The 22,220-nt window shown below is 48.0% G+C and overlaps 1 protein-coding gene across 4 annotated transcripts in view; it reads right to left on the bottom strand.

Moving 5' to 3' along the window:
• cdin1 (CDAN1 interacting nuclease 1) overlaps positions 1–22,220 on the bottom strand; it is a 61,398-nt gene that overhangs the window by 29,419 nt on the left and 9,759 nt on the right. For all 4 annotated transcript variants that reach the window (XM_084675353.1, XM_084675350.1, XM_084675352.1 and 1 more), the window contains exons 3-11: positions 19,667–19,712; positions 18,561–18,625; positions 17,617–17,677; positions 14,046–14,118; positions 6,405–6,484; positions 5,930–5,979; positions 3,552–3,619; positions 1,298–1,363; positions 856–961 (exon numbers count right to left, since the gene is read on the bottom strand). In XM_084675353.1, coding sequence (XP_084531479.1) covers positions 856–961; positions 1,298–1,363; positions 3,552–3,619; positions 5,930–5,979; positions 6,405–6,484; positions 14,046–14,118; positions 17,617–17,677; positions 18,561–18,625; positions 19,667–19,712 — 615 coding nt within the window. The remainder of the gene's footprint in view (positions 1–855; positions 962–1,297; positions 1,364–3,551; positions 3,620–5,929; positions 5,980–6,404; positions 6,485–14,045; positions 14,119–17,616; positions 17,678–18,560; positions 18,626–19,666; positions 19,713–22,220) is intronic.

The following is a 22,220-nucleotide window of genomic DNA, read 5'->3' as shown; positions in this document are numbered from 1 at the left end:
ATCTTGCTCTTAAAAAGGCACGGCTGATGCGCACTTTCTTCTAAAGAGCACTCGGCACCATGGCACATAGGACCACTTTATACTGGAACACTGGATTCTTTTTCATATTTGTATATTTTCGTTCACGCTTCTCGTTCTCCTTATTTGCGTAGAAAAAGGGGCTTCCCAGGAAAGCGGAAGCCACAAACAGCCTGTTTACACCCCCACGTGCGCCGCTCTTCCTCTCTTCCTGACTCCCTTCATCCCGGTGCTGTTCTAGTTTGTTGTCAATGGATCCAAGTTAGTGTTCCTCCCCGGGGAGGAACCACACGGCTCCACTGGGTGACTCCCCGGCAGACGCCTGGAGAGCTGCTGCTCGCAGAGGCTCAGACACAACGCCGGAGGTCTGTTTACACACGCACGCACGCACGCCCCTCCTGTGAGGAAGAGGTCGTTGAGCATCAGGCCTCTGCTCCCCCGAGCGAGGCACCGCAGAGGGCCTGTATCTGACCAGGGGTTCACATGGACGGACAACAGAGGGAAGGGATTCACCTCCCGTCTACAGTCCTTCCTCTTCCCAGACAGTGTGTGTGTGCACTGGCAGATGACACCCAGACCCCCCCCCCCCCCCCCTAACTGGATATGGCCAGTTAAGGGAACAGGGGTACAGTCTTTGTGTGCATGTTTGTGTGTGAGAGAAATAGAGTGATCAGTCCAGTGTGCACAGACAAAAACAACCCGTCTTTGTGTTCGGCCAGTTCAAAAGCAGCTGGGAGCAGCCAGAGTATCACCAGAGACAAGCACCTGGCTAACGACTAATGACCAGGACCTGGGGTGTGTTAGCGAGAGACATGTCAGGTGTGCTCAGCAGCCTACCTGTTCCAGTAGCTCCAGAACTGCTCGTTGAGGTAGGTGCGGTGGCTGTGGTCGTCCCCGAACGAGGCTTTGCTCTCGATCCAGTGGACAATGTGGCCCTCAACAGCTGGTCATGAGAGAACAAGGGGCAAACACAGTGAAATTAATATACAGACTTAATTTGGCAGCAAGGTCAGAGGTGTGTGTGTGTGTGTGTGTTTGTAGGTGTACTGTATGCACTGTGGATATTCGTCAATGCCTCACATAATCCTGTCCGTTCAAAAATGGGAGGTTATGTAAAAAAAAAAGCACAAGCATTGTTTTGCTGCTGGATGGACAGTGATTGACAGGGTCGCCGAGCTACGGGTTTGAGGGGACAAGTGGCATTTCCTGCCAAGAACGAGACATTAGCGTCTGTTTCAGTTGAAGTAAAACAATGACATTTTGTAACCCGAATACGCACCGATCGGCACCTCCAGGATGATGTCAGGCGTCTTGTCGTAGCCTCTGGCTCGCAGCTGGTTTTCGTCTGACGGAGAAGAGAGAGAGCTTCTATAAGCTTCTAGAAGGAAGGTGCTGGCCAGCACTGCGTACATGTACCCTCATGTCAAGGAAATGGGTCATATTGAAGTGCTGTATGCTCTCAAACAACATTTTTTTTTTCTCCATTTGACCCCATTGAGATTGACCCAATACAGTAAACTGGCTTCCAGATATCACCCCCCCCCCTCATCCCCATCCCCACGTCTTCACCAGGACACAGATATAACAAACCCCCCAGTATGGAGAAAAAAACAAGAGACACAGAGGACTGCAGAAACACTGGGACCATTAGCTGCGTCTGACACTTATTTGCTGCCACTGCACAAAAAAAATCTATAAAAGCTCAGTTACTCCACTCCTCTCCTCCACTCTCCACTGGGTGTTGGCGAGCCTTATAAAGCAGGAGGGTGGGAGGGCGGTGGGCAGGCCCAGTGTTATAGCCTGCGTAAGCCTGACCCCGGCTCGCGTGTGCCACAGCCATTGTCCTTGACTCCTGGCGCGCTTCGACCATTATCCCCCCACAACACCTGATTTCTCCATTAAATCTCTGGCTGACCAGGTCATTCAATTCCGGGGGCCTGCCTCTCCGTCTCCAGCCAAGCTCAACTAATGGGGCGTGGAGGGGGTGGGGAGGAGGGGAGGGGGCATGGAGGAAAGTGAAGGTCTCGGTGTGGCAGCCAGAAGCCTGTGGTGTGTGTCTGTGAGGGGGGGGAAGGGGTTTGAGGCTGGGGAGCTATAGGCCCAGCGCAGGGTGTGTGGGATGGAGGGAGGGACGGAGGGAGGGAGGACTATGGTGGCCTATCTCCTCACACCTACAGGGCAGTTTACATTGTCAACTATCTTCTTTTTCTGTTCTAATTTTTTTTTTTTACATCACCTTTGATAACAATTTATGGCGCGTCCCCCCCTATTGGGGGGGGGGGGGGGAGTTTATTTCCAATCCATTTATCAGGCGGGGCTGCCTCTATGCCCCTCACCCCCAAACTCTTGACAGCTTTAGAACGGGCCGTCCGCGTGGCCCCTGCCGAAAGGTCAGCACTTCAGGTCCCAAAGAAATGATATGCTCTTAATGACAGGGGGAATGACTTTCTTTTTACATCACTCATCTGAGTGAGCAGATGGGGATGGAGTGGGGGGGAGGTGGTTGTGGTGGTCTTGGGGGTGGTCCTGGCCACTCTCTACCTTGACCTAGTATCTTTGGATGAGACAACTGGAAAACAGCCTTGATCAGCGACAACACAGCATCCACTGAGATGGAAGATAAAGGTGAGGGGTCAGATGGCTGACTAAGACGAGGGTCCAACAGAACCATGCGCAAAGTGATGACCACCTGGCAGGCTGCGCAACCACAACATAGACAGATGCAGACAGACTGTTTGGATGTTGGTATTATAAGCGGAATTCAAACTGCCTGAAGAAATCACCATTGACACTTACTACATGTAAACCTCTCAAATAAATGCATGTAAAACTCTAGACTAAATACTTGTAAACCTCTAGAGTCTAGACTAACTACTTGTATATTTCTAGACTATCTACAGTACCAAAAGTTATATAAGCCTGTTGAGGAAGACAGTTTGATATGCATTAAATATTTAAGCAGGAGAACCATCTCCATGACTCTACTCCTCCCCCTCCCTCCTCTGGTAAGCAGGTGTGAGGGATCGATCGAGGAAGCATCTATTAAACTGACCATTTTGTAGATGATTTCCAATGAAGACAACCCTGGAATATGACATATTAGAGCTACAAACAAACATTTGCTGCACCTTTGAAGCTCTCCCCCATTAAATATTCATCATAGGCCGGCTGCATACATTAAACATGGAATGGTATTAGATAACACGCTCCTTGTGGGGAGCCAATCAATGGCAGATCACGCCCACTACATCAATCATGTCCAGGTCTTGTCTGCCCTGCCCACAAACAGAGCAGAGCTGGGCTGACCACTGGGAAGAGAGGGAAAGGGGGGGGGGAGGGATAAGGGGGAGGGAGAACAAGTAGGAGGGGAGGGGGGTTAAATAGAGGGGAGACAAAAAGAGACAGGGAGAGGAGAGAGAGAGAGATAGAGAAAGAGAGGAGGAATATAGAGAGAAGGGGAAACAAAAAGAGGGGAGGGAGAGGGATAGAGAGACATAGAAAGAGAGGGAGTGGAGAGAAAGAGAAAGACTTACCAAGGAAAGACAGGTTCCTCTCCTTCAGCTTGTCACGAAGCAGAACCTCATGTTCCTGACCAATAGCGCTGAGGGGGTGTGGTTAAGGTTCCAACATACTGTGAACAGGCACTGAGCATATTTAAACCCAGTGTTCTTTAACAGGATTGAAATTGTACAGAAAAGCTGTGAGAATTCCACCTTTAAAAAGAGGAGTTCACATGGCACTTAAACCTGCAATAGGTAACATTCTAAAAGAAATTCAAGTTTCACAAAATAAGCCAAGGAGGAGATCCCGCCTCGCCGAAGACCATTGGCTGGAAGAAGATTGCTTCATCATGATCGGTTGGGAACTAAAGGGAAGGTAGAAAAATGGAAATTCCACTGGCACTGAGCTGTCTTGTTGGGGGTCATTAGCTTACACAACATGTTCATAGCGAACACAACTTGTTAGTTTTTTTTTACAGAAAAAATATGACCTACTGTACCTTTAACGGATGGTTGCTGTGGAAACATTGAAGGTATATGGGTATACAACCGCTAGTGTGTTTGCATGATAATCCATGAGTGGTGCAGGACGGGTCATTCATCACACTTCAACTTGAACATATCACAAGTACATAACCACAATGACAGAGATGTATGTGTGTGTACGAGGGGGGGGGGGGGTCATATCTGTGCAGATAAAGAGTTTCGTTCCTCCACCACACACACACACACAGACACACACACACACACACAAATCACTCTAAAAGCCAAGCGATTAATGTGTATAGCCTGAGTGACGTGCATGGTGCCGACACACACACGCTCACACGCACACATACCCACGCAACGTTGTGATGTGGAGATGGAGTCGTCCTACAGCAGTGGGGCGGCTATCATGAACTCCCAGTGGCAGGATGACTGAATGTGCGCCGACGCTGGAGGCAGGAGTGTGAGAGCGAGGTAAAGAGGGGGGATGAGGACGGAGGGCAGGGTGGGACAGGGTTGACTGGCCCTGAACACAGGACCTGGAACGTGCCCCCCCCCCCCCCCCCCTCCCCGCCCGTCCTGCCGAAACACTCCCCCCTCTCTAGTGAGGTCCCCAGCTGCCTGCTTCTAAATAACACAGACCCCCGAGCCCACCCCTGTGGTGTTGCCGTGCCAGCCCTTCATCTGCCGGTGTGGAGAAAGAGAGAGAGATAGGGAGGGAGAGCAATATAGACAGAGAGAGAGAAAGAGAGAGAGAGACCGAAAGGAAGAGTGGGAGAGCGAGACAGAGAGGGACATGGAAGGGGGTGGTGGTGGGGGGGGCTGCTTTACATTGCACTGGCATGCCAAGAACTCTCCATGGTGCTGATGGCTGTGAGAGCCTGCCTCTGTTGTCCATCTCTGTTTAAGAGCTCACAAAAAGAAGACAAGGCAGCCCTCTATCTATTAGAATCACTCACGGTGACATTTAAGTGACATATAACAGAGTATTTATTCAACATACAAAACAACAAAATTGGTGTAATCGTGTTATTTGATCTTGAATACCACATCCAAAACACACACACACGCCATGTGGCATTCAGATAAAACAATCAAATAATGAAAACAAAATGGCTGTCTCCCACATGGCTGTACAGTATGTATGTCAAAACCTCCTCCTGTGCTATGCAACAGTGAGCCAGGCACACTCAACAACCAGAGAGAGGGAGAGACGTTTAGATGAGCCCTATCTTCTCCTCTCCCTATCTTCTCCTCTCCCCCTCTTCCTCCTCTCTCCTCCTCCTCCTCCCCCTCCCCTCCCCTCCCCTCCCCTCCCCTCCCCTCCCCTCCCCTCCCCTCCCCTCCCCTCCCCTCCCCTCCCCTCCCCTCCCCTCCCCTCCCCTCCCCGTCCCTCCCTCCTCCTCCTCCCCCTCCCCCCTCCTCCCCCTCCCTCCTCCCCCTCCCTCCCCTGCCTCCTCCCCCTCCCTCCTCCCCCTCCCCGTCCCTCCCTCCTCCTCCTCCCCCTCCTCCCCCTCCCTCCTCCCCCTCCCTCCCTCCCCTCCCTCCTCCCCCTCCCTCCTCCCCCTCCCCCTCCCCCTCCTCTTCCTCCTCCTCCTCACCTCCCCTCCCTCCCCCTCCCTCCCCTCCCTCCTCCCCCTCCCCCCCTCCCTCCTCCCCCTCCCCCTCCCCATCTTCTTCCTCCTCCTCCTCACCTCACCTCCCCTCCCCTCCCTCCCCCTCCTCCCCCTCCCCCTCCTCTTCCTCCTCCTCCTCCCCTACATCCATCGCTGGCTCCCCACCCCCTGTGAGGAGTGAGGATGACTGGGCGCAGGCAGGATGGAACACTCCCTCTCTTTTATGTCAGGTGAGCTCCCAGACACACTCTCATCCCTTCCAACAGCTCCTCGTCAATTCACGACTTAAAATTTGATGGGAAAGGATACTGTTTGATGCAGTCTACCAGCGGCCCATAACAACAGTCATTTATGGTGCACTGAAAAGGAAGGGGGGGGAAGAGAAATGACGTGGCGTGAAGGGAGGAGGAGGGGGGGGGGGCTACAGCCGTTAAACAGTGCAAGCGAGGGTGGGGCTGAGGGGGCACGAGAGACGGCGGAGGACTGGCAGGCGTGACCGGCGCCGACATCCACGTGACTTTATTAGCGAACCTGTGAGTGACGGTTAATCTGTCCGTCTCCTTCTACGACACACGGTATGTCGTGGAAACCCACAACTGTTTCGCCGACTCACTGTGTCACCGTCTTCACCGGGGGTAACGCTTGACAAACTGCCGTTTCTTTTGTCTTCCATACATTATAATATTTTGTGCTATTCGCCACAACAACAAAAAAAGGAAAAGAGATGAAATGTACGTTATGTCGGATGATTTAATGGAAGCCAAAAAGATGCTGCGTTATTTACCTGGTAGATGTGGTTTGCTAGAGCTTGGTCTGGAATCAAAGATGGCTCCCGGAGCATGCTGGTGAGCACTGGCTTGGAGGCTGTCAGGAAGAGGAAGGGGAGAGATGGAAATAAAAAGAGAAAGGGTGGGGGGGAGATAGAGACAGGAAGTGAAACACAAAAAAAATCATGATATACTGCAAGCACTCCAGCCACTAAACTGAAACACCCGGTTAGGTACACCATGAACTGAAGACATCCCAAACTCTTCATAAACTCGGACCAGAAAGAGACATGGATAGATGATGAAATCAGTACATAAAGACACCGAAAGACAGATTTACCATCGTTTACACTGTCTGCTTAAGCTTTAGTCCACCGGCTGGCTGACTGAAACCCACAGAGATGTTCCATAGATAAACGTCACACTCCACGAACACAGGGAGCTGCATGTAGTTTATCTATGTTATGAACGATGACTATTCTGCATCTCTCATTCGCATTCAAGCTTCACTAACGGTATAAATCAGCCCTACAGTCCACTGGATGGATTCCCCATTACTGCCACGGCAACAAAATCCTTCAATCATTTTCGACGAAAAAAAACAAAAAAACATTCTGATTAAATGGATTGTATCATTGTGTGACGAAACTGCGGTGTGTCGTTTTGATGATATATACAGCGTAGGCACGCTTCCAAAAGATGCCTGGCGCTACTGACAAGATCAGGCGTGCGTCCGTCTGGGCCTATGTCCATAGTGAAGGGCGTTTGGGGACACGTGTACACAAAACACACAGACCCTCAGATGTGAGTCAAAGAAGCTACCGATTTCGTTTGAGGTTTTATGGAGGATCGGATGGGGAGGGAATGGCCTCCCATGAAATAAAGTCACCCTGAAGGACAGAGGTTTTATAAAACCTGACTCTCTATACTAGTCTATGTTAAAAGCTCTCTGCTCCTTCCAGACAGATCTTGGCGAGAACATGTCAAACATTTCCTGTTTGTGCTCCTGCTCTCCCTCTCCCTCTCCCTCTCCCTCTCCCTCTCCCTCTCCCTCTCCCTCTCCCTCTCCCTCTTCCTCTCTCTCTGGCAGATCCATACCCTGCTCCAGCACCGTGCCGCACGGCGATGAAGAAAGAGGGTTGTATTTTCCCCTTGAGTTAGGACACCTCATGACAAATGATAATGGATAATCAATATAGCTGGGGTGGGGTGGGGGGGGGGGGGTTCAGTGGCGGAATATGAGGCAGCAAACTTTATGAAGCCGGGAGACATATTACTCCCCAACAACACTTGTTTTCCTTTAACAAAGTCGCTTCTCGACCGGCCCTAATAATCTGAAAGAAAATCAAAGGACCGGCGACCACATCAGCAATATTGGCAACGTATTCCACTTTAATGGCATTTTGATTGATTTTTTCTTCTTCTTCTCCCTCTTCCTAATGGTAGTTTTATAGATTCGACGCTGCTTCTGCAAAACACTGGTGAGTGTAATAAACCTTCCCCGAAGGCAAAACGGCGTCCGTTAAAGCTCTTGTCTAGCTGGCGCCCGTAATTGGAGGTTGACCACTGCACTGCCACGTTCAGGTGGCTCACATGACGGCCAAACCCAGCCTCATGCTGCTACACACAGCCTCTGCGTCGTTCATCCCACATCTCTCGTTGTTCTTTGTGGGGGTGGGAGACCAGATCCTCCGATACCTTCCTCTCCCATCTGAGGGAGGGGGGGTGGGAAGGTGTGTGTATGTGTGTGTGTGGGGGGGGGGAATAGCCCGAAAGAGCGTGACCTTGCGGCTGACATTGTAAGGGTTTCAGCCGAGTGTTGACCTAATGAAAATTGAGGGCTGGGGAACCGCTAATAAATCAGCTTGCTTTTCAAATGAGTTTACCCTAATGCTCATTCATCACAGGTCTGGGGACGCCATTGGGGCAGAGGCCCCCGGATCCAGCGCCGCCGTCATGGCCATACACAAGCAGTAAATAACAACATGCCCGTTGCGTCCGCCTTCCTGCCTCCCTCGCCTAATCCTCGTCGCAGCCTGCGACATCGGCGCACATTTACTGAAGACACCAGATCTCGCTCGCGCGGCCTCGCACGGCTGCACGCCACGAAACGCACGCACGCGCGCGCGCACGCACACACACACACACACACACACACAACAAGCATTGAAAACAGACACAGAATAAACACACACACAGACACAAAATACACAACGCAACCCTCCCCAGCCCCCCCCCCCACACACACACACACAAGCACAAAGGCAAACAGACAGAAAACACATTATGACACCTTCCCACACAAACTGCTGCACGACCATGCACACATGAGGAGGGGGTGAGGGGGGGGACTAGTACTAGTCTCAAATCTAGAGAACAAAGCCCTGCAGCCTTAACACCTTGTAAACATGCACTCAAATATACAGTCATTGTCCCATGTTGGTGTAAATTGCGACTGAGGTATCACATGGTGTACATGTGAGGAGGGGGGAGGAGGGGGGTTAGGGATGTGAAACACCTCACCTCCATGGGGATTTGCTCAAGAAAAAACAGCTAGTGTAAACAAAACACAAAACACCCCCTTTTATCGGTGTATCATGCGCATGCACGACCCGCACCGACGATAAAGCACCGACGCTACAAAGTAGCCCGCGACAGCGTGGAGTAACCTTTCATGATTTCTCTTTTTTCTGGCGCCTTCTCCGTGTTTTTTTTGTTGTTTTTTTTCACCAGGGTGAAAAAAGTCATTATCTAAATCTAAAAAAGCATCTAGGAACCTCATTAGGAAGCAACATTTGTTGAGGGAGGACCATAATCAACAATAAAGGATGACTACAGTCATTGGGTCTGACACTGATGAGCTCTCAGCCAAGTTTGTTTATTAATTAAAAAATATCGGATTTTTTCCCTCTGCGTGTGTGTAGCTGTGTGTGTGTGTGTGTGTGGGGGGGGTGTAACGTTCACACATATGTACAATAACCCCCCCACCCAACAACCCCCCTAGTTCCCATGCACGAGCCAGTGAGCTGAGGAGGATGGGGGGCGGGGGCGGGGGGGGCAGTCGTTCATCAAACTTCATGGAGCAGGGGAGAGAGAGAGACGGGGGCTCCTGATAATGTGCGCCTGCTAAAGCTGATTTTCCATGATGAATCTCGGAGCATATAAATTGGCTAATATCTGAAAACATTTACAGATACTAGAGGAATTGACTACTTGTGGGACATGATGGATGGGCCTCCCCGACACCAGCGGACAGCTCTGCAAATCTCTGCGGCTGCCTAAAGCCCTCATTTGATTTTCCAATTTACTCCTTTTAAATTTATCCTCCTGCTTTGAAAAAAAGAAGAAGAAGAAGATGGGAGACTGGAGGGTGGGAGGGAGAAAGAGCGCTGTTGTTTTTTCTCATCTTCTTTTTTTTCTTTCTTCTAACGTATCTTGGAAAGGCTGGGGTTGGGGTTGGGGCTGGGGCTGGGGTTGGGGCTGGGGCTTAATCCGAGGCCGGGGCTGGCTGGTGATGTGAGGTGGGATCGTCGGTAGGGGAGGAGCCTGCTCACAGGAGAGGTTAGTGGGGCAGAACTGAGCCGTTTCCACTTGATTTTTCCTGATAGTGGTGAAATGAGAGCAGATGCGTGTTTGTGTGTGTGTCCGTATACGCTTGTATGCACTAGTGTGTGTGTGTGTGAGAGTGTGAGAGGGTGTGTGTGTGTGGGTGAGAGGGTGTGTGTGTGTGTGGGCGAGAGTCTGAGAGGGTGTGTGTGTGTGTGTGTGTGTGTGTGAGAGTGTGAGAGGGTGTGTATGTGTGGGGGTATGTGTGTGTGCGTGGGAGAGTGTGTGGGAGTGTGTGAGAGTGTGTGTAATAACAGGGCTGGGCTGTCTCTACTCCAGAGAAGCTCTGTGGGTCAGGCCATTAGACGGCAGCAAGGTCTGACTGCAGCTTCTCTACTGAAAATAAGTAATTAGTATACTTGTCAAGTGAAGTGCCACACTACTGCTTACCTCGCCCACATCCAACCTCCCTACACACGCACACACACACACCTCCTTCCCCTGCTTCCTCCTTGCTAATGAAGTGCCCTTACTCTCATTATTCAAGAACAAACAGCTAGTGCAGAGTGTTCAGAGTGGGTGCTCCCCCCCCCCCCCCATCACGGCTGTATCGCCTGCAAACAAGAGAGACTCGTCTTGGGGAGGAGGGAGTCTGGGGCACGACGGTGCTGCATGGAATCTGGAAGCCCAACATGATAACACAGCATCCATCTGCATCCTTCGGCTCACTTGTGGGGAGGGACGGAGTGAGGATTGAAGAGATGGAATGGGAGAAGAGGAGAGAGAGAGCTCACGTCTTCCTCCCTGGTCTAAGGGCGAGTTGGCATGTATGGTCAACAGCTGACCTGCCAGCCTCAGCACAACGTCGAAGGCTGCGTGCAGCGAGTATTGCTACACGCATTAAAGGGTAGGCCATATAAATAATGATATATGTACTACATATTACACACACACATAATTACTCCACATTATAGTGTGTGTGTGTGTGAGTCCATACACAGTGTGTATTTTGTTGTGTTTCAATCTCATCGCAACATAATTATATTCATTGTTATTGTGTTTCTGATGTGGACACTGTATGTATACTTCATTATGTTGTGTGTATGTTGCATGTACACACAACACATACAAATGCTATTATAGTCAGAGTACCACTGGAGAGTATCCCAATATGCACCCTTATTTATGTGGCCCAGTATTGTGCATCCACCTGCATTCGAGGAGACCAGGACCAGAGAGACCTGGACCAGCACCAGAGAGACCTGGGTTTGAGGCCGCCCCTCCCTCCCTCCCCCTGCTCTGTCCCCAGGAGCCCGGCATCATGGAGGTTGATATCATATTCAATATGTGATCAAAACTGCTTTGAATCTATCGATTGATTTACACGAGCCACCAGGTAACCCCGACTGACCGATGCTTTCTCCCATCCCTGAAACAGCATGAGGAGAGTGGGATGGAGGACGAGGAGAAAGGGGGGGGGGGGGAGAAGGGGGGGGCAACAACCAGCAAGACAAAACAAGGAAAAGACAGAAAACAATTGAAAACTCTGTATTGATCTGGGGCTTGTGATTGTACATATATTCCACAGTCCCAGAGGCCCCATTCCTGTGTCTCTTAAATGTAAAGGGAAAGAGAAAGAGAAGAAAAAAAAGATGGTGCTCGGCAAAGACCAGTCATTCACCCAGGTGGGGGTAATGTCCCTTATATAGAAGTCTATTGATCTTCGCCGTCCGCCTGCTGCCCTCCCGCTGGACACACACACACACTTGCACACACACACACACACACCCACACACACACGCACACACACACACTAAAGAAAGCATAGTAGTCCAGTGGGGGGGCCAAATGATGGATACGCCTGCCAATAGCCCAGAACAAACCTGTTAGCTAATTGCCAGCAGAGACAATTATCCTTGCATTGTTTCATAATGGAAAGACATTACAGAAGTCTAATATACACACAGGGAGATTGGATGGCTTGACCGTGGAGCTCGCGTGGGCTGCATTTTATTGCTAGAGGCCAGCCAGGTCACCATGGAGAAGGGAACCAACAGAGGTGGTGTCAGAATTAGAAGTTAGCCTTATAGCATGGCTGTCTGGCTGACTGTGTACACAAAGAATGGCCACTGTCTGGGAAAGTGCGAGTTTCTGACGAACAGAAACACTACAGTAAAAATTGCCCGTATGAAAGTAAAACGACGATAACAGCATTGCACTAACTTAACCGACCCGTAACATTAGGGTACACAGCGTTCAAATAAAATTGAAATATAGGATGCATAAAATGTTAGCTGTTAACTGCTGTAAAATATAAAAAGGCCTCTCTGTGGATGTGGATGCTGTGCGAATCTCTCCTGGAAGAGAGCCTTGTTCTACACGCCTCTACCCTCCGCTGTTGTGACAGGCGGCGGATAACGGCGAGTCCAAAGCAATCACAGCCTTGACTTTGACAAATGGCTTCGCTGTGGCCAAGTTGAAAATAACACACTTCCATCTCTCTCTCTCTTGATTAAATTGGAAGACGCCGAAGACGCGTCAGGCGGTTATGAAGAGCCTAGCGATCAACGCCGTGTGTGTCTTCCATGGCGCGTCTGTAGATATGCTATTTAATCTCTGTGTATGAGTACTTTCGTGTGAGAGAGAGACAAGGTGGGGTTGTGGGTAGAAGGAGGGGGGGGGGGGTGACAAAGAAAGAGCGAGCAGGGGAAAGAATGGAGAGACGATCAGCGAGCAGTGTTCCTCTTAGACCAGGACAGCTACTGTAGGGGAGCTCGTCACAAGGGTTTGTCTCTGAACCACCTCCTCTACACCAATATGCAGACAAACACGGAACATCCTCCGGGCTTTCTATACTGTTGTGTTCAAAAAGTACATGACGTTAAACTAGGGTGAAGATGGGGACAACCCAACAACAAACAAGCTATACGTCATCCAGCCCTTCTTAATAAAACATATTTCAAAAGCAACAAGACAAATGTGCATTAATGGTGTGACTGTACTGTGCGGAGCACAGACAGACAAAGAAAAATTACAGTTGGTGGCATGGCTCACTTGGAATACAGTGGTGAATATTACTCATAAGCCTTTTACAGACGGCTCTACAGAGTTCACTTCGCAACCTGTTTTAATCATGCGGATGACACTTTGAAAATAACTTTTCTCCGGTTGGCAAATGACCTCCTGGTTCCAGCGCACATAATTCTCTTCATCCTGTTGCTCGTTGTACAGTAATGTCAGTATCTGTGTCAGTGTGGCTACACATTGTGTGCTGACAAGAAGATTGTAATGTTTCGATTTCATGCTGGCAAAGTTATAATTCTGCACGTTAGCAGTTTTAAGCTTCTTCTGTATTTATCTAAACATTGGTGGTCAGAATTCTCAGGATTACATGAACCAATCTGAATATATTATAAAATTAACACGACATTACAATGTAAAAACAGGGATAGTATAATCTACACCACATATTATCAAAATAACATGAATTAAATGGTCGAATCAACACTGCATTTGACCACTCATGAAACCTCCCACTGTGAGGAAAAACAGACTAACCAACTCAATCACCCAGTTCTCTTAATATCATCTATTTTTATTTCTGTGAAATATCAAGAAAAAAATATTTGTGTCTGGAATTCCTCTCTTTCTCTCAATTTATCCATCAGCAGCAGGTAGAAACAGTTTGTTTTTCTGTCGTACTCTCTCCTCAATTCCATTTCCTCCTTGGAGTCCAATGGGGGGACGGGGGCATGGAGGGGGGGTGAAGGAGGGAGTGTGGAGGGGTTGAAGGGAGACGGGGGGGGTGGAGGGTGACATCAGGGGAAGGTTATAAATAACACAGACGGAGTGAACGAGCATTGATCTAAACAGCAGTTAAGAGGTGGGTGGTCTTTCCCAGTGCCTAATTGTCAGTCATCTGCCCCAGGTAGTACTGTCAGTCTCCTGGCCTGTCTCCTATTAAGACTAGAGAGGGGGAGGGTGGGGTGGGCAGGCGGGCGGGCGGGCGGGCGGTAGGGGAATTAGGTGGTGGTGGTGGTGGGGAGGTGGGACTGCGAGGTAGAGAATGAGAGGAAGGACAGGTTGATAGAAGATAGCAAGGTGTTACTCACGCACGCCGCCTTCCTGGTCCTGGAGGAAGCGGTCCAGGATGATGCGGGCCATGAGGGCAGGGGAGAGGTCCACCTGGGGGAACAGCCACAGACCTAGTGAGGGCCAGGCTGCCTGGTTACCCTGCTTGGCTAGCTCATGTCTAGGCTCACAGAGGAAGGCTTATACCTTTTCTGAAGCAGTTAAAGAGACCCAATTGTGCTGTCAGACCTACTAGAGTCATTCCCACAACTCCCTTCGAATGTATATGAATGTTTCTAAGTGAAGTACAGAATTACACCACTGGAATAACACTGCCAGTCCACTTTCAGGCTGACGTCACAACGCAATGTGATGATAACGATTTTAAATGGCACCAAATTATTTTGTCACGTTTCAACAACCTTGACCCAACTTTTCGAGAAGCCTTGCTTAAATTAGCCTTTGTGAGGCTCTTATTGCCATAACCTCTCCGCTGGGAACGAGGGAGTTCCACTTACAGCCAAACTTCTCTGTGAAATGCCTTCATCTCTGTGAGGACCAGATGGAAGGGGCTCACTATCATCTCCTCTGAACAACAAGAAGACCAACCTAGAGCCACAGAGCTTTAATCATATTAAAATTACCACAGCAACAGCCCAGTCACAGGACACACCAGAGGGACCGTGGGAAGCGTTGTGCCTGATATCACAGGAGAGGAGAGGAGGAGAGGAGGGGAGAGGAGATGAAGGAGAGGAGAAGAGGGGAGGGAGGGGAGGGGGAGAGGAGAAGGGAGTATAGGAAAGGAAAGGAGGAGATGAGAGGAGAGGTCCTATGGCTGAAGCCGTCTTTGAAGGAGAGACACCTTGAGAGGTGCCAGGCCTAGGCTGCAGATCAAGGAGCAGGCTGACAGGTAGAGGAGCTGTAATGGCTGACTGAAAGGCCTGACTGATTGTGAAGAAGAACACGGCCCCCGACACAAAGCTGGAGCATCCAATGGCCAACCTTCAAGCCCTCACCCCTCTTATATCGCACTATTTATTAAAGCCGGAAAAAATAATTAAAACAAATCAAAACACGTATTTTAAGAAGGAAAGTTTTGCTATTTAGACCACAAGCGAGGCTTTTTTATTGAATACAGCATGAAAAAAAAAAGATACATATACAAACTGGTTCCTCTATGAAATGAAAAAACAAACTCTAAATTTTACCATTTCCAACTTCTTTGTTATGAAACACTGTATTCCTTTCGTCTCTGAAAATATTTCCTCTTGTTAGTATAATTGGGGCCCCAAATGAGAATTTGCCCTCAGCTTGTATTGAGATTGGAGTGTTTTATGTCCTCTCTGTAGCTTCTGAGTAGTGCTGGAAGCAGAGAGAGCTCGGTTTGTACAAAGCCTTTTACCAGCGGTAGTATTTGTTAACATCTCCATAATTCTGCATACAAAAGGCAGCTGGCAAAAAGACCAAACATGTCTACAATTATTCCAGGGATCAGGGGAGACAGTCTTCATCTTCATTAAGGCTCGGAGAGAGGGTTCTTTCCTACATGGCCTGCAGCTCTTCCTTCTTTCCCTCTCACATTCTTGTTTCTATCATCTCTCTTTTATCATCTTCTTTCCTTTCCTTCACCCTTCGTTCTCTCGCGCACTCTCTTTTTCTCTCTCACTGTCCCTCCCTTTCTATCTCGCTCTCTCTCTCTCATCCCCAGAATCCGATCCCACGTTCCCATTCACTTACTATGAACTCGCTGGATGAAGAGAGAGCATCTCTCTCCTGCAAGCACACATCAGGGCTGACACATGAAAAATGGCGACATTACCGGCACTGGCCCAGACTGAATAAGGACCACCTGATTAGTTCAGGTGCTTGCATCTCCCTAATTTTCATATTAATCATTTGAGTCCATCCTTCCCTTCCTCAAATCAGATCAAGGCACGTCGTGAGTTGAAAATGTGACTAAGATTCACAGGCCCTTGAATGCTGCTGAAAATAATTACCGTTGAGAGAGAAACTCCAGTCTGGGTTTTATTATCCCCCTATGCTAAAGAGTTACGCTAACATTCTGAGCCCTCTGGCCTAAAGCAAGTGTGTTTAACCTTCCCTCACATTAGACACCATAAAAAGCTATACACACAAAAAAAACTTTTATAAAGCCTACTGTATATTCAGAGAAGACGGCAAAAAAATTGCTAGTTCTCATCAATGTTAATCATTTTCCCTAGTTCGAGATATATTGTCTCATAAAGGACTGAGACTACATCAATTAGCAGTCAGGGAAACCGTGAGTGCTTGGTTTAAATGTTAAGTAGCGTATTAAAATGACAGTTAAATGGTTCATAGACAGTTTTTTCCAAGCTGGGTTTAATCCTTTTGGAAAAAAATCATATGTCAATTAAATGGTGAATGAATAATGACAGTTAGCTTTGAGGTGCCAGTGATGCATGTGAACTATTCAGATTTTAGATCTAGAAATAAAAGGACCCTTGGAATCGTATTGCTTAGTATTATACGCAGCAATGAAAATGTTTGATTGACTTTTAAATGCTTTAAGCAGAAACACAAGAGCCTTTCCACCAACCAAAAGGTTGTGGCACCAGAAATAAACAATTAAAAACAAAACAAAACGGAAAAAAATGCTAATATCCGCTTTGGTTTGTGAAAGAGAATCGGTCTATGGCAAAAACCCTGAGCTAAACCTAAGCAATAAGAGCAGATATTATAATCATCCGGGGAGATATTAAAATCTCGTTCTATTACCTGAGTAAACATCGTATTGGAGGCTTTATTCTAATGGTGCCTTCCGCTCCATTTCCTTCATGTAAGGGAGAATTTGAAGGGTGTGAGACTATCTACCTTTAATGCAGGGCATCTATGGACTTTCCAGCACCTCTTCACTTCCCATTAAACCTTGAGACTAACCCAATGTTAATTGTTAATTTGCTGACTGGCTGCAATGCACTGGAGACCCTGGACACAGTGGCGCAGAGAGCACATTCATTCTTATTAATGAGATATGCTGGTGCTCGGCTGAGTGGAACAGCTAAATGCCCACAGCACAGAGCTATCGCTTCCAAGTAAGCTCTCTCTCTTTCTCATGGAAGCCCGTTTTTATCATCTGTCTGTTCTGTCCAGCAAGTCGGCATCTGTTCTTGAAACGTCACATAACCAGGCTCTGAATGTCAGCACATACTGCTAAATTATTATAGGTTTAAAGCTACATTTTATGTGTACAATTGACTACTTTGTGCACAACTGAACACTGACCTTGTTTGCAGGTCGCGACTATGGCAACTGTGTCAGGTTTGAAAGGTAATTTTGAAAATGACCAAATAAAACACCAAAAAGTATTTTCACATCTGCTTAAAAAGGTCTAAAGACAAATTACATTAAATAATTGGTTAATAGACTGAACCATTTATCCAATTTTCGTAATCGCTAGCAGACACAGGGGAGTTCAAAATCAAAAACAGCCCAAACCGTTGGGCTGCCCAAACTGGTCTTTAAAAGTCATGGGAGTGTTCAAGGGATAATTATGCTTATACCTGGATTTGCTGTGTACTTCAATGGGAAAATAGAGGGGTGAACAGAGAAAAGGCGAGGCTGCGTCCTTACCTCATTGGCCAGCTCCAACAAGACAGGGCTGGAGGGCCGTGAGCTGGCTCTGCTCAGGTACCTTCATTAAAACAAACAACAACAGCGGCGGTTGGATTTTTGTTATTTAAAATAAATACAAAAGACACAAAAGCAGACAGAAGCGGGCAGAGGGGGAGGAGCTCAGGCCAGCCAAGACATGTTGATGTCCCTAATGACTCTGCCCTCCGTGGCATATGGCTCTCTGTGGTTATCCCAGCACTGCTTGGAAGCCTCAGATTTCCTTAAAGCCAGACAAGCATGATAGTTAGTTAGTTAGTTAACCCCCCTCCGCCCTCCCAGCCCGCCCAACAAGGCTTTTCTTCCCTCACCAACTGAAAAACCACCAAAGCAGCCTCAGATCTTTGCCAGATCATGTCTGAGGTTTGTTGTTGCGTAAGTGGATTAGAAGTGCATTACCAGGCCTCGCTCCCACAGAACAATGGCTTAATAAGCTAGATAAAGGCTAATTGTGATATGCAAAGAAGCTTTCTGTCTCTCTGTGAAGCTTGTTCTCTCTCTCTCTCTCTCTTTCTCTCTCTCTTTCTCTCTCTCGTTTATCCATTTTCAAGTGAATTAGGGCTAAACAGCCCATCATAAGCCTGATAAGGCAAATGTCCCAAATGCTGTCTGGGTGTTTCTCATTTTCGTGGTTGAGAAGGAGAATCAAATCTGTGTGCTTGTGGAGGGTTAGCAGGTGCACAGGGAGACAATCTGGATGGAATCCCGAAGGTGGTGATTTGTTTAAAGGACATTATGAGGACGTTATGCATCCGTTGTTGTGGCCCACCTACTCCTCGACAATGTCCACTTCCTGTCACGTGATATGAGCAATGAGAGGACATGGTAGGTGGGAGCAGGGGGGGGGGGGGGGGGTTGACAGATGGAGAGAGACGGGTGGGTGACAGAGAGAGAGCGAGCAATACCTTTGGTAGTAGTCCTCAATGGCGTCAGGGGCATGGTGCCGTGAGATGGTTCTTTTGGTCCTTTTCTAGAACAAAGAGCACACCACACTGTTAGGCCAGAACATTTCCAGGCGAGCCATTTTATAGAAATGTGCTCAATACAAGAGGAAAGCACTACGATGTATTGAAGATAAATTATATTCATATACTAGCAGCAATTCCTTCCACCTTTCTTCCAAGATGCTCCTGAATGAAATGCATAGACTCGTTCAGCTTTGGCTGTTCCATTGTACAGGAGCAGGGGAGAGAGAGGTCATAGTAATTGAATCTCAATAAGTTTGCCCAGGGTCACTGTGAGTCAAGGAAACCTTGTTCAGCACACCCAACCCTTCCCTCTCCCTCCTCCAAAACCTTGTAGTCATTTCCCCCCCTTTTTCGATCAAACAATGACCCTATTCCTACTCCCCACGTATTTCCATGTGATTCAATTGCCGTCTGAACCACAGGGAGGATTGAGAGAAAGAGCATTGGTTTAAAAGAAAAAAAGGACTTATTTAAAAACTACTACACAAAAAAAAAAGATGGAGGGAAGTGAAAAAAAAATGTCATTCCACTGAGACGGGGGCCGCTGTGAGTGACACCTGTCAGGGGGATGATAAATGACTCCATTTTCTGCCCGTGCTGCCTTCTGCCATTGGCAGTGGCGGCCATTTATCATCATCCCCTGTCAGCCGTGGAAAGCGGCAGTGACAGTGCGAGTCAGCAAACATTTAGCGCACGCAGCCGCACTTCGCTGGGAAATTATTATTGTCAGAATAATAATGGTTTAGCATAATTTATTACAGGTCCGCGAAATAAGCAGGGGCTAGATGTTATTAGACAGATGGATGGGAAGGCTTGGCAGACGTCCACTGAGACCCTCGACGTGAGAGAGAAGTAGGGGGAGAGAGAGGAAGGGAGGAGGGAGAGAGAGAGAGATGGTGTGTGTGTGGGGGGGGGGGGGAGGTGGAGTGTGGGCATCCTCCAAACCAATCAGAGAGCTGGCAGTTCAATTACAAAGAAATAAAGGGACATTCATCATTCAATTAGGCACCTGTCAGAGCTCACAAAGGAAGAAAACTTCTAACCTGGTACTCCAGGGAGAAGACGCTCAGAAGAGTGGACTGCGAGTGACTGGAACAAATAAAAGAAGGACAAAGTTAATTACCAGGGAGCGTCGCGCCGGAGACAAAGGGAGAGGGGAGCTTCAAAGCCAGGCTTCGCCTGCCCTGTAATCTAAAAGAACATGAAAACAAGTGTGGCAAAGTTGTTCCAGATGAACACCTCCGACAAAGGATTCCTACCACTGCCATTCAGCGTGGTGGAAGGAGGGGGGGGGGGTGAGTGTGTGTGGTATGAGATGAGAGAAAATATAGCTTGTCGAGTGGATTTTCTTTTTTCCCCCTCTCTCTTTCTCAAACCATCCTTAACCCCAATCCTCCAAGTCCCAGATCTCCCCTGCCCACCCCATACGCACACACACACACAAACACACCCTCAAAAGACAGACAGCGAAGGGTCCACATAGGTGTTGTTATTCTGGGGACATCCAAGGACCTAGGACCTGATGTAGCAAAACCACAAATGCAGCATTGTTACCTTGTAATCCAGCTAAAAGGAAGAAAAAAAAGGAAAAAAACATTGGGGGAGAAACAAAGCAAATTTGTGTGAATAATTGATGGGGTTCAATTCCATTAGCAGTGGGGAACACTGCACTCAGTGGCAAACATATTGAAATACAGTTTCTTAGCGATGAGCAAGGGACTCCTGATGGAAGATCTCTCCTTCCATAGGGAATGAGGACTATCTGAGTATGTGTGCATGTGTGTATGTGCACATATGTGTGTAGTAAGTGTGTGTTTGAGTGAATGTGTGTGTGCCCGTGTGCGTGCATGTTGTGTGTGTGTGTGTGTGTGTTAGAGCATTTTGCCCGTCTCACTGTCAGTGCTGGCATATGGGACGTTGTGGAACTCTGCAGCTGATGGGCTTTGAAAGTGGAAACTTTCCCTGCAGGAAGCCAGCGCTCCCAGGAGCCGGTCAAGTCCATGGGTTGCCATAAGCTACATTCATCTCCAGCTCCAGTCAATGTCAAACACCTGGCGGAGGATGGGGGGAGGGGGGGGGGGGCTTGGAGAATAGACAAGTCTGATGGGGGATTCACCGCCCCTCCTATGCCCCTCTCTCCCCCCAACCATTTGAATAAAAAAAATATCTAAAGCGATGACAGGTTTTTGTCTAATTGCCTGGTACACATTTCCAGCCCACACATCAACAACTAGGCACACGTACGCTTGTGCCTACACATACACTCACACACACTCGCTCACGTACAGACAGCTGTGCACGGTCCCTGGTGGTTTGGTGTCTCCATATACTGCTTTCAGTACATTTGATTGTTAACTTTAATGGACTTTTCTTTACAAGTCACCTGAGAATGGTATGTAAATACTGACTAGAAGCCCTGGCTTCCTCCGCACATTGAAATATCGAGTCCATATAGGCCCGCCGCATCAATCATGCCACAGTCATGAAATAACCGTGTGACATGTAAACAAAGCCAGCAAGGAATCTCCGGCATTGATTTTTGTCTCGGCTCGGACCTTATATCTTAATAAAAAGCTTTCAAGCAACTGGAATAGGTTAGTAGTTTATAATGACTAAACCCCACAAAAGCCACACTGTTAACTTCTCCAGATGTCAGCTGTAAACAGCTTTACTGCTGTGGCCAGGGAGCAGCCCACTGCTCGACAATGCTCGTCTCTCGGGTGCTGGGCCTCTGTCATGTGGACGGCCAGAGACCTCGCCGACTCATTTCAGTTTGGGAAAGAGAGAGTACAACAACAACCATGAGAATGACTATAACAACAACAACAACAAAAAAGAAAGAAAAAGAAAAAAGAAAAGAAACTGAAGAAAAAAAACACCCAAGAAAACACAGTCGTTTTGGCGTTAATTCACAATGATACGTAGGGGCTGTGGGGCCACTGCAATTAAGCGGGCCATTAAACGGTCAACTGTCAACATGTGGACACTTAGAGGGTGGAGGGAAGGAACATGCTTCCTTTCTACTTCAGCCTTGCACCTGAGCATTTCAGCAACATTACAGAGCCTATTCTAGCTGCAAACCAGCTCCTTCCTTGGTAGAAACGGACATCTGTTAGATTTTAAATGGATTACTCTGGATAATGAGCGTGATTACTGCCTAATTGCTAAATCTTTACCCTGTTAAGTTGAAAAGGAACACAAACTGCTCTTAATATCTGTGAAAACATATCGGTTTCAAACCGAGGGGGTTAAAGAAGACATTTTGGGGCACTGCCTTTGTTTTTTCTTCTTTGTTGCTTCTGCTTGCGTTCCGCTACTTCACACGCCAGTGAAAACTCAGTGTAGCCTATAGAAGATAAGATTAAGGAGCAAACGATGAAGATAAGGTTGATATTCAGGTGCTCAATAACTTGATTCAAACCAAGGGTTGTCCAGGTTTTATAGTGTCTGTCAAGGTTTTACGCTGCGGCCATATTGTATATAGGTCTTTCCATTGAATGGACATTAATAGTAAGTTATTGCATGCTGGACATTCATGTATATTCAAACTGTGCTCTCCAGGGTGCACTTTGTTCCCTTCATGCTAAAGTATGGAGC

Source organism: Hypomesus nipponensis, chromosome 3 (assembly GCF_054491055.1).
Source record: "Hypomesus nipponensis isolate SF chromosome 3, ASM5449105v1, whole genome shotgun sequence".
Taxonomy (NCBI): domain Eukaryota; kingdom Metazoa; phylum Chordata; class Actinopteri; order Osmeriformes; family Osmeridae; genus Hypomesus; species Hypomesus nipponensis.
Note: the sequence above shows the minus strand (reverse complement) of the source record. Positions and strands in the feature narration are given on the sequence as shown.